The following is a 12,723-nucleotide window of genomic DNA, read 5'->3' as shown; positions in this document are numbered from 1 at the left end:
TTACAGCCAAACTGATAGTAAATTAACGATGATTTCTAACAGTCCGTTATTTTGTCAATTTGACGGCCTGGTGATAAATATATCTGTAACACTATTATAGTGATAACCGAATATCAGTTTCGTAGAGTTTATTTACGTCGGGAACAGAATATAAAACAGCACCATTTTGCCCTTCTGCCTCGGTCGCTCCTCTCTTCTCCTCCCCGGTCGTCTATCATCTGCGTCTTGTCTATCTAACTGTCAGTAAACTCGTGGTTATATAGCCCAACAATAAGGAAAAATTGATACGAACGGGATGCGAACTTCTTATAAGGAAGTCATTGCCATATATGGAGTTGTTTATTTACTACGTCATCGTATGTTTAAAACCGAGGTCCCGTGTACACATTGGCGTGTACGTAAAAAATCCCATGACAGTTGACATTCAATATAAAGGCAGGCCATCGTGTCGCTGCCCGGGCAAAATTTCCCCCATACCACACTATATGACGTATGCCCGTCTTCTTTAGCCTGGTATAGGAGTAGGATGATAAACCTCATTTCATTTATTTGACCATACCCAAATAAGTCTCACAACAGCAATATATACCTGCAACAATTGAAATAAACCATGGTAAAGCGTTACATTATAGTTTGTACATTGAGACTCATATATATTACACTAACAATATATTACACGTAAATTGAAACCAATTTGTACATAATCTTGTCGAATGTAACTGTATGAAATCCAAACGGGGTTTATATTCGTACATAATGAGGCTATCATGTTTGCCACATGCACGAAACTGGAGAACCTAATGATATAAAAACATTTATACACTATTTTATTACAATACTTTACAATACTCTTTTTGATTAATATATACGCTTATAAAGGACATTCATAGTCAGAGTTATTAAATACAAAAACATAATGTTATCTGGATTTCACTAGATAAATATGTGTGGTTATGGATGGTAAAACAGATATGTGATGATACAATATTTTTACAATGAAACCTCGCAAGTTTAGATACTATTTTTGTCGCTAATACGCCCGTGCTATATCGACTACAGTTGTTTTTAAAAATTAAACTGCATTCAGTTTATTGCGATTTTAAGTTTAAGGGGGCGTGTCTTAGATATATAATGTACATGTTTAAGTATACCACTAATAAAATTTGTGTGTATTAGACATCGTTTTATGTACCAGTTGTGTTGATATTACCCATATTATAATAACCAGTCTGTTCTCTTGTATTTAATGAATCATAAACAGCTACTGGTCCACGTCCAGTAGTTGAGTCATATTGATGGTCATAATCCCGGTTGTTTTGTTCAGTTTGAGTCTCGCCATTACCAGACGTCAATTGTGGACTGTCGTTAGTACTTTGTATCTGTACATTGGCTATAGTACTTGATCGTTGACCTTCATTAGCGTTCAATGAATCGTAAACAACACTAGTAGCATCTCCTCCCCTACTTGGCGTGGAGTAATGTTGGTGTTCACTTAGATGGACGTCTGATTCGTGCTTCAGTATCTTCAGTCTTCTGTAATTACAAAAATAACCGAAAGTATCTAACAAAAACTACGTTTTCTTCATGAAGAGAGGGAGAGAGGGGGAGAGAGATCGGGATATCGATGTTCACCAACCCACTTACTCCAAAGAATGATTAGTTCGACCCCCCCCCCACCTTCAACAATAAAGCTTTGTCATCATGTAATACGGATATCTTTTAGAATATAACAACATACCTGTCGACGAGGGAGAGAGAGAGATAGGGATATCGATGTTCAACTACCCCACTTACTAAGCTACAAAAGATAATTAGTTCGAAACCTTCCTTCCACAATGAAGGTTGGTCATCATGTAATACAGATATAGATTTTAGTATACTATAATTTACCTGTTAAAGTATATCACGAAGAGAATGTTGATTGAAATGCTGATTATTAAAGCTGTACCTAAAACTCCACCAATAATAACAACTATTCCTTTATCTGACTGTAAAACCTCACCATTAATACATGTTGCTTCATCATCTGGTGTTGATTCTGTTCACATATAATATTAGACATTATGTTAATATTATAACTAAATTATGTTAATAGTATTATCACTTTACATTATGTAGTACTACAATATTTATTACGTTTTTGTATCGCAAATTGCGACCTGACAGTATGATCCATGAACGCAGCCATTATACCACAATGCACCGCGCGGGGTGTCTGGGCCGAGAATATTTACGTGTTGTATGGGTTGTATGGTGTCTTGGCCGAGAATATTTACGTGTTGTATGGGTTTTAAATCTTGTTTGTATTGGTTAAGATTGGGATTATCGGTAATACTTTGGCCATATGTATAAACTAGAGATTCATGGTTTCACAACGATGTCAAGTAAGATTGACCCGTCGTCCTGCTGTGTGCGCAGAGAATATTAAGAAAAAAGAAACATATACGAATACAGTACTCTTACAAAACGTCACAATAAAGTTTCTTTAAGATCATTTATTGCTATTTTAATCTTTTGGTTCAATAGATAGTATCATAGACTCATCTTTGTGAAAATCTCAATTTCGATCAAAATAAATATGTTCACTTGTTTTGTTTCTAGCTCATTATTAGACTTTGCGCATCCCGACTCTGTTCCTTTATCATCTGGTGTTGATACTATTAACATATAATATTATTAATGATTGTAAACTCCACCAACTATATTTGTTGCTTTATTATCTGATGTTGTTATTATTATTAAAATATGATGTTATTAGATATTGTAAACTAGTATCGTCTTGTGTTGTGTGTCATAATGGACAATAATAAAATACTGTTTTAGATATTTAATATGTAACGTTATAAATTGATACTGAACATTAGTATCGCCATAGTAAAACATAATGTGTAATCTTGTAGACATGCCTTATATCGTATACGTCAAATATCACGACTATACTACATGGTAAGATTTATATGGCAGCATCTTAATTATAAGTAAGATTGAAATATATGTATGTGAACACAGAAGTGTTTAGTGCTTACCGCTAGGATCGTATCTTACAATTTAATTTAATTAACACTATGTATATACTTGTAGTAGTTGATATAGTTTAATCCATTGTGATGAGCAACATGAAATGTCAATTCAGGCCGCAAACTTTCCACTGGAAACAATTAATAGTATACCTTGAATCTGTATACTGGTACTGGTAGTTGTATCTTGAACATCTATTACTGTAGATGAAATAGTGGAATCAGCCACTGATGATGTATGATTGGTTGATAAACTCGCTAAATAAGAGACAAAAGGACGTTAAACACTTAATTGTGAGTGGTTATCATAGTGCCGTGTACTTGTATATCATTTAAACTGATTGATGTTCAAAGTAAATCTGGATTTCATATTTTTATATTTAACTAAATATTATAATGTAGAAATAAAACTAATATAATATAAACTTACCGTTTGTTACACACTGATATTCTATCTTGCTGTAAGAATGAGATCTAAAACTAAAATCACAATCTGGAGATATTTCATTCAAGCCATTATTTCTATTAAGAGTACAAGTTGATCTACCATTACAGGTTTGTTGTTGTTGTAATAGAAGAGTCTGGTTGTAAGATGTAAAACAATCTCCAGGTTGTTCTCTACAACATGTTGTATTACCACAGTTAGATACACCAAAAATACTACATCCTTGTCTATATCCAAACGTTATATTAGTTATTGATATAACCAATGGTTGTCTACAGATAAGTTTATGTTTAGTACATCCTATACCTGGTGTACCATAGCAAGCTGTACTGTTGTTAGCCATTGTTCTGTCTGTAAAGACATATATATATCTTGTATTATATAATTATTTATGCTATAAACCATGCATGAGTTGTGTATATTCTATCGTCTTCATGCAGTTATGAACATGGAACGATTTTTCGACTTGTCTTAATCGAAAGTCAGCTGCCAATTATATATCAAGTGTTTGGGGTTTTTTTTACTTGAAGTTGATTTTTCCTCCTATCCAAACGACTAAACGTTCAGTGTCTGACAAGAGAACGATATGCAATTTCGACTAGTACCTGGGTTTAACAAGGGATCTACTGGTTAGCTACCCAGCACCTTCCTACGCTCTTAGTCCCAGTGGCCCATCTGGGTGTATCCAGAAAATAATAACTTATAACATAAAACGTCAACACAACTGGATGTTTAACATATTCGATGCATGTACAGTTCGACTGGTCTTCTCAAAAGGTCATCCCAACTTTACTGCCCCCACTCACAAATATGAAATAAATTGTTTAATGTATGTACCCAAAAGTCCATTGAAACTTTACTGCTCCCACCGACAAAAACGATATAAATGATATGAAATGTTAACTTACTAAATGATATAAATTGTAAGAATATACAACCAGAGAGAATCAATCTGGTTATCATCTTGTAACGATCTAACACAGCTCCACTGAAAACATAAAAAACAGCATGATTTAAATACATTAATCAGTGGTCACGCACGGTCTGAATGTTGTCTAGGGAATTTTGAAAACTTGATATCATCAAGAGTATTAAATTGTACATTGGGCTTAGAAATTGAAAGTGATAGTTTATTATTTGACGATTCGCTGTATAAAACCAACACCTATCCAGTGTAAATAGCTAGTCGCTGGGTCACAGTATCTTACATATCGTTCATTCACTCGTAGGCTAGTAATAGCATATCATATATTATAATATTAGACAAGTTTATATGAGTCAGTTTTATTATGTGAGATATATAAAATAACTATGCTAATAGTCGTATTATAATATTAGTCAAGTTTATATAACAACGTGTGAGATATATAAAATAGGTATGCTAATAGCGGTAGTATAATATTAGTCAAGTATATATTACAATATGTGAGATATATAAAATAGCTATAATATTAGACAAGTTTATATTACAACATGTGAGATATATAAATGACCGTAGTATAACATACCTGATGACAATAAAACTATACTCTCTGCAAGCTACTGATAAACAGAAGATCAAAATATGTTTCAAGTCAGTGCCACGTAGTTTACATTAGCCGACGTATACTATATTTATTGTGAGACTACCTGTATATGTACAAATAGGTCACGTATTTTACTGTATTCATATACCTGACCAGGAAGTGTATCACGGTATTGTAATATTATAAATACGAGGAATGCATATGTGTATATTATATGCACCGTATTTCTTGCCGAATTTAGTTAATAGACAAATTTCGCTATGGTTCGTTGGGCGTGGGAAATGAATGAAATAGGGTTTAGCGTCCTACTCTTCTGCTCCGACTGGGCCAATGAAAACGGACACACGTCATTCAGAGTGCTATGAGGGACATTTTGCCCGGACAGCGGTGGAACGACATACCCTTGTATCGAATTCCACCTGCCAAGGGAGTTTTACGTGCACGCCAATGTGTACGTAAATGGATCGGATTCAACAATTTAAATGCTGTTATGTATAGCAGACCATCTGCGTACAGGTTACAACTCGTGTTATTTAAAGCAGACTGGAGCTCATGTATGATCTACTACGATGGATTTCAGGTAGGAAATAAATCATCTGGATACAGCTTTACTTCTAGTTCCATTTCATCCCATCCCTATCACGACTATTGTGGTGATTCATGTATTTTAAAGATGGTCACGCACATGCTTCTTAAGTAGTACAACTGAATTATCTGGCTTATTGTCTCCGTACGAAGAAGCTTTTAGGCCTGTCCTTAACTTGTTAAATTAAGTTAAGTTGTTTTGATTCCGATAAAATAGACGTAGTTCTATAATCCGGAAGCTAAATGGATCGATTTCGCAGAAAGAAATAATAAAAGGAAAATAATGGACAGTGATATTAACTGTCTGTAGGTGTAATGGATACTTTTATTTTGCAGAGAGCAAATGTAAAACGTTGACACGTCACAAAAACAGCATTTTCCGACAATAGACTTGTCATTTGACACATCACTTTTGACGTCTTATATTTAACTTTGACCTTAGAGGTATTTTAACTTTATCATTACAGGTATTAGGACTTTGTACATTGTACATTTTACATATAACCAATGGAAAATATATTTTAGCAGAACCTTTAATATTGGCCGCGATAAGCTTCCATATTAGGAGCACCGAATGCGGATTATCGAAATTGTGGTGTGTTTTGCCACGGTGTACTTTCTCGTAGCGTAGTCCTCACGAAAATGTATAATCTCAAATTTGATTATAAAGGGAAACTGCTTTTTAGTTTGAAATCGCAAATACGATACCGTGTTATATGTGATTGATGCACATCTACTTTCAGACCCGTCTACATTAGCCCAGTCGCAGCAGAAGAGTAGGATGTTTCTAAATAATGAGCTGAAGACCACCGGTATGGTATCAGCATTTCGGTATACCCCTGTATAATTCTTATAACCAGTATAGTCTAAGTTATGATGTATATTTTATAGTGTATTCCATGTGAGCCATGTAATAAATTAGACCCCATCCCATCTTCTGGGAGAGAGAGAGAGAGAGAGAGAGAGAGAGGCATTATTAATACGGCGCTGATACACTGATTAGGCGATGGTGGTGCTGGCCGTGAAAGTTCTGTTATTATTACAAAGTGGCTTCCCCTTTGCCACTAAGAGGTCAATAGGAAGAGAGAGAGAGATGGGGGTTATCTCCCACTCAACACAAACTAGGTCATTTCGGGACGAACATGGTTCAATTTTATTTCAATAATTCGCTTGCGCTAAGGAGTCTTTAGCGGTGAGAGGAAACCGGAGGATCAGGAAAAACACACGAGGTTGAAAAGGCGACACTACTCCTCGTCACATACATCCAGGGAACCGAAACCACGCCACTTCACTCAATGATAGACCTTATGATGCAAAACGCACGCGCTAACCATTCAGCCATCCATTAAATACAAAATACATATATGATATTAATCGTTTCTTATAGAGACCATCTTAATACATTAATATGGATTATCTTAAATGCATTTTAGGATTGTTTTTTTTTATAAAAATACAGAGTTCCATTAAAAGGGAATGTGTGTGCGTGACAATTAGCATTATCATATGGTAGTTGATATGATTGAACACGATACAAAACAGCACTGAAAACGACTGACTCTTTAATTGATGCGTGTTTCGGAAAAAGTCTAGGTGTTCAAACGGATGCTGGCATGACAATTATAGAGTAATATATTTACAAAAAGACAAAATTAAATTGTGAAATATGATGCAAATTTTGTATTTAGTCATCGTTTCGACGACATTCTATGTAGTCCAGACACATCCATCTTCAGACTATTCAGAAACCAAGATTATTTCAGATACGTGTGAGGAAAAGGATTTTCTGATATCAATTACTGCTCGTTCCAGTCTAGATTGTGGTAATACCTGTGGTGAGAATCCTGAATGTCGACGATTTGCGTTCTGTTCGTCTGATTCAACATGTAAATTATACCAACATGGTACTGATTGTATTATATCAGATGATTCTCCTAGTTGTACCTGTTACAGAAAGGTGAGTATTCAACATGTATATTATATCAACATCAGTACCGGATCTAGTGGGGTAGGGGCAAAATGGATTGGTGCCCTTGTCAGTAAGGGATATTGGGGGCCCGGGACTCGTAGGTACCAACAGATTTTTGGGGGCCCAGAGATCGGTTAAAAGGCCCTAAAATTAACTAAATTACATAACTTAGAGGTTCTACCAATCAATAGCTCCTAACCAGTTCCGGGGACCCCATCCTGCGGTGTGATTGCTGTGGCCCAACAAGTCCCGGGAAATTAACGTAATCATAGTATAGTAGTTCAGACAAATGTATAATCTGAAATGTTTCCAGCCAAAATTTTACGTTTTTTTTCTCCTTGTCTTTTGTTAGGTATTTTATGTCTTGATTTGACCTATGCTCAGTTAGAAAATTGGTTGAATTTTCTTAACTGTTGTGTGTTAACTGTTCTTGTTAGAAGTTTCCATATAGAACTCTTTACTGACATTCATTACTGATCGGAGTTTAATGTTTTATGTCACCTAAAATAATTTCACTAGAATAAAGTCAATGAGAAGAGAAAGAGTTTGTTTAAAATAAAGTCAAAGAATTATAAACATCAATGAAAATGAAATGAAATAAAATAGGGTTTAAGGTCCTACTGTTCTGCTCCTAAACTGGGCTAATGAAGACGGGCATACGCTATACGGTGTGCTATGAGGGAAATTTTGCCCGGACAGCGGCGCTACGGCCTACTCTTATATCATATTCCAACTGCCAAGGGATCTTTTACGTGCACACCAATGTGTACACGGGACCTCGGTTTTTCGTCCCATCCGAACGACTAGACAGCTGTCCTTGTCAGGCCCTCCGTCCTGCATCACTGACAAGGGGGAACCACGCCGGAAAATCTGGAGGAACTTTCTCGGCCAATGCAGGGATCGAACATCAATGAAATCGCTGCCTAAATTGTCTCAGATTCACTGAAATTAATCCCAGGCACTCAAGGGGGCGGAGTACATACTAGCACTATAAACCTCAGAATGCCTCGTTCGGCATTTCTGTCCAAACGAGGCAAAAAAGTGTCAAAGTGTTTGCCCCGATTTTGCCACGTTGTAACGAGGTAAAAAAAAATACCTCGTTTGTCTGGAGTTCCAAAACGGTGTTTTTTAAATCGCCCTGTTTTTCGACTGAGGTATTTTGTTCAGAACGAGGCTGGGTAAAATTGCCTCGTTTACTAAATGAGGTATTTTATCCAAGATAATTATTAGCTGTTTTTACTGTCAACAAATATAGCCATACAAATAATGTTCGGACCATCATGTGACCAATTGCAGATTTACAAATTAGATTATTTATTTAGGACATGATATTGTTCATAGTTATGGCTTACTACACTGGAGTTCTATTCTGTATAATAAACGCTTCCCAAGCGAAACAAAACATAACAATGTCACGTGACAATATTACATATGGCGGATACAAGCGTTCTTTGATTACATGCTGTTTGGTTTGATTTTTAAATAATACGGCAATCTGTATTTATGGGAAAAGGAGAATGAATTTCCCCAAATCGAAAACTAGATGACTGGATTATTTATTGAAGGGAAAGTGAATATTTTATAAACAAAAATATTCGGATTTGCAGTTTTCTAGCTTAGGTGGATTTGTGATTTGAATCTCGAACTCAGTGTTTTATACATTTTATTATAAAATTGTAATAAATGTTTTTCATGAATGAATAAAATCTACAATTTAAAACAGTACAATAACATTATGATTCGACGCTCTACAAATCACTAAAAGTATAACAATTGCTTGTTGAAAAAGTGTTACTAAAATGAATTTTTCAATGCAGCAAAACCTACTGGACTGTTTTACTTAACTTATTAGTTTTTAAACATATATTCAAAAAGAATGCGTCTTTTACATATTTCAATATAACCACAAATGGTTGATTGTTTTAATGCTTAGATAAGTATTAATGCTTTGTATTTGAAAATCAAATTATATAAGCGAAAAATATTAAGATACATTATTTATATCTTAAAACAACGCCCTTACAATATTTATCAGTTCACTAGTTACAATAAAATCATGCATTATAGCTATTTTTATTTATTTATCCCTGGTGCTTCAAATTCAATTTAGGGTGCATCAACATATTTAAAAATGTGTTTTAAAGCTTTAGCTCATTTTATTATATCTTTCTACCATAAATAATGCCCGAATTTAAGTATACCAAAAGTTAAAGAAGAAATATGACCAGTTTTTGAGTCATTCAGATATGACTGCCAAAATTGTCATCAGCACGCATGTTTTTTAGGCTAAAGTCTAACCAGAAAACTTAGTGTCAATACATAATAAAATTTATATTCCATTAATCAATTCCATTCCGCCATTGGTTTGTCTTAAACTCGGCATTTGTGTTCATGGGCATCAGGGTCGAGATGGCAACGTTATATGTTTTATTCGTCTAATTTACTATAAAACACCATTCGGTTCGCGTCACGGCTTAACGGCATATTAATACTTTATTCACTGAGATGGTTCCTTTACTTGTGGTTTATTTTTCGAATTGCTTTTTGTATTTATTTACAGAGGTTAAAAGTTTAAATGGAAATATTTAAGCACCTTCTTGTTAAACCATTGAAAGATTTAAGTGTGTATTAGGGTGTTAAAGATTAAAAGTTATTCCCTACAAGGTGGTCCCCTACGGTTCTTACCATACAATTCAGCTGTGAAATAACACAGTTTCTTTCATTATGTGTACAACAATGAAACTAGTTCAATTGCAATTTGTTTAAGCCACGGTGTTGTGGTGTATGCATCTAAATGTTTCGACGACCCACCAATCAGTAGTGGCATGATGATTAAATTTATCGGACATAGAATGTGAAAATGCTTTAGAACTTTCAACTAGAACACCTTGCACTAATTACTCAATATAAGCCTAAAGGACCCACCTTGTTCATTTATAGTCCGGCCCTGTCTTCAGTATTAAAATATTATAATGAACATAAAGTATATTTAGTAATCCGTATAGTAGTAATGTTGTTTGTTTTTTTTGTTTTTTGCAAAATCCAAAATAACTACGATGTTGTTTAACACTCACTTTACTTTGGTTACCGGCCATTCAGCCATTCGGGTCGTACATGTGTCAAGTATACAGTCATATATACAAACGCATAACTAAAGAAGCCTATAACTACAATTCTTAATTTCTACTTTTCGCCCTCCAAAACACGAACAGTTTTAAAGTAGCAGTCACGACAAAATGTGAGGCGGCGACAGCACGCTATACAAGCCAAAATCTTCTCGAAAATAGGAAATTAAGAAATAATACACTGCGATAATAGCGCCCCAAGTTTTTTCCTAATTTCTTATTTTCGACTTGCAGTTTGGCTTGTATACCGTCTTGTCGACTTTCGACTTAGTCATATTTTTGTATTTATTGATGTTAGTAAAATGTTACTATGGAGAACGTAAATTTCAGATTATTAATTCTAGACTTCGTAATTGTAAAAGTGCTCTAAACTTCCACAGATTTGTAATGCATATTTCACATAATCCGACATGGAGATGTGGCCATACTCAAGAAGACAGCGACCATTATTTTCTGCACTGCCCAAATTATTCGTCTCAGCTTATCTCAACATTAAATACCCTCCCATTTAAATCCATAAATACAAAAGCGTTCCTATATGGCGATACCAACGAAAGTAGCTCGTACAACGAAGTGAGTTTTAGTAAAGTTCACGAGTGTTTAAAACTAATTGAGCTTTGTATAGATAAGGTAATTGGCAGGCGACGATGATTGATGTTAAATAGTGATGATGATGATGACGATGATTTATTTATATATTTATTTATATATTTATTTATTTGTATAAATGTAAGATATAATACCTTTAAACTATTCATCAAAGTAGTTTAAAATCCATCAAACGGTTCAGACGAAGCCGAAGATGTAAAAATTAACTGACCAACGACTAACGAAAGGAGGAAGTACATAAGCTAGGCTACATCTACAGGTCAGATGAAAACATAAAGCTGGTAACAAGTTGTACAGGATGATTCTGAAAGATTAAGCATATCCTGCTTTGTACATGACACCCTTTATAACTTCTAGTTATGAGACAAATTAAGACCTTTATGAAAGTTCCTCTTGATTTTCCATTGTGGTTTTCAGTTTTTCAGAGGGGGTGGGGTGGACCTGGCAAGGAACGACGTCTAATTGTTCGGTTTAGACGAAAAATGTTAGTCCCTTATATAACAGAACACAGTTTTTATGGGATACAATCACTGGTTTATTCTAAAAGCACGACGTTTCGACAAGTATCCTCTTATCGTTATCAAGCACAAATGACAATTTAGTAAACTAAATAATAATCATTTTGAGGGTCTGATATAGAATTTGTTACCTGTATATAATTTTAATGGGGCAAATTCATTTATACGGAGTACCTTTTGAAATACATCATATTTTCTAATCAACCATTCAGCCGGACCTTTCCACATTCAATAGTGGACTATTAGTGTACAATCTAAAATTAAACAATGTGTTGAGTGTGAATAAATATTGAATAAAATTCAACAAATTATTTTACTGTAAAACTTAGTAAAAATGTTCAATCTTTAATTGTCAGTACATCTTTATGCTTCCTGGCACAAAGTTTCAAGGGGTGAATTAAGAAGTAATACAAATGATAACAATGTGTATTCATTATAAAAAAAATTGCTGAAAACCAAAAGCAGTTTCAAGGAAATTGTGATGCAGTATTTACTATATTCCATACAGACCCGAAACATTTAATCCAAATGATTTTTATGATGGTACTCCATACAAAAATTCTGAAAGTACTCCCTTGAAAAAATGGAGGATATTTAAAAATAAAAGTTCAATTATATGGATATGGTGTGCTAAAACAAAGATAGTTTTGGTGGTTGCAGTGTATATAGTCAGGTATCTCTGTGAGACTTTGTGATTTCTCATATTGAGTTGTTTACAGTAGCTGCGCAGTGCCGAATGGTATATTTGCTTCATATTTTCCAAAGTCACAAATTCCAAAGTCATTATTTTTATTTTCATCCATTTTTTATTGTTCAGTATCATCTCAAGTACATCTAAACACCACAAAAAGCACTAAAAGTGTCGTGAATGATTTTTTGAGGCCCCCCCCCCCATTTCAGGTGTTGTGACAATCTAGGTCACTTTACCT

The 12,723-nt window shown here is 34.5% G+C and overlaps 1 protein-coding gene across 2 annotated transcripts; it reads right to left on the bottom strand.

Moving 5' to 3' along the window:
• Positions 1-812: 812 nt before the first annotated feature.
• LOC126810263 (uncharacterized) lies at positions 813-5,107 on the bottom strand. 2 transcript variants are annotated; one of them, XM_050535288.1, is made up of 6 exons: positions 4,971-5,107; positions 4,371-4,450; positions 3,448-3,813; positions 3,171-3,275; positions 1,891-2,038; positions 813-1,533 (listed from the first exon to the last, which is right to left on the bottom strand). In XM_050535288.1, the coding sequence occupies exons 2-6, from the start codon at positions 4,423-4,425 to the stop codon at positions 1,185-1,187; spliced, it is 1,023 nt and encodes a 340-aa protein (XP_050391245.1). In that variant the 5' UTR covers positions 4,426-4,450; positions 4,971-5,107; the 3' UTR covers positions 813-1,184. The 2 variants fall into 2 exon arrangements, with proteins under 2 accessions (XP_050391245.1, XP_055954919.1); XM_056098944.1 differs by lacking the exon at positions 4,971-5,107 and having other exon boundaries at positions 4,371-4,474.
• Positions 5,108-12,723: the final 7,616 nt, after the last annotated feature.

This window comes from Patella vulgata, chromosome 2 (assembly GCF_932274485.2).
Source record: "Patella vulgata chromosome 2, xgPatVulg1.2, whole genome shotgun sequence".
Taxonomy (NCBI): Eukaryota; Metazoa; Mollusca; class Gastropoda; family Patellidae; genus Patella; species Patella vulgata.
Note: the sequence above shows the minus strand (reverse complement) of the source record. Positions and strands in the feature narration are given on the sequence as shown.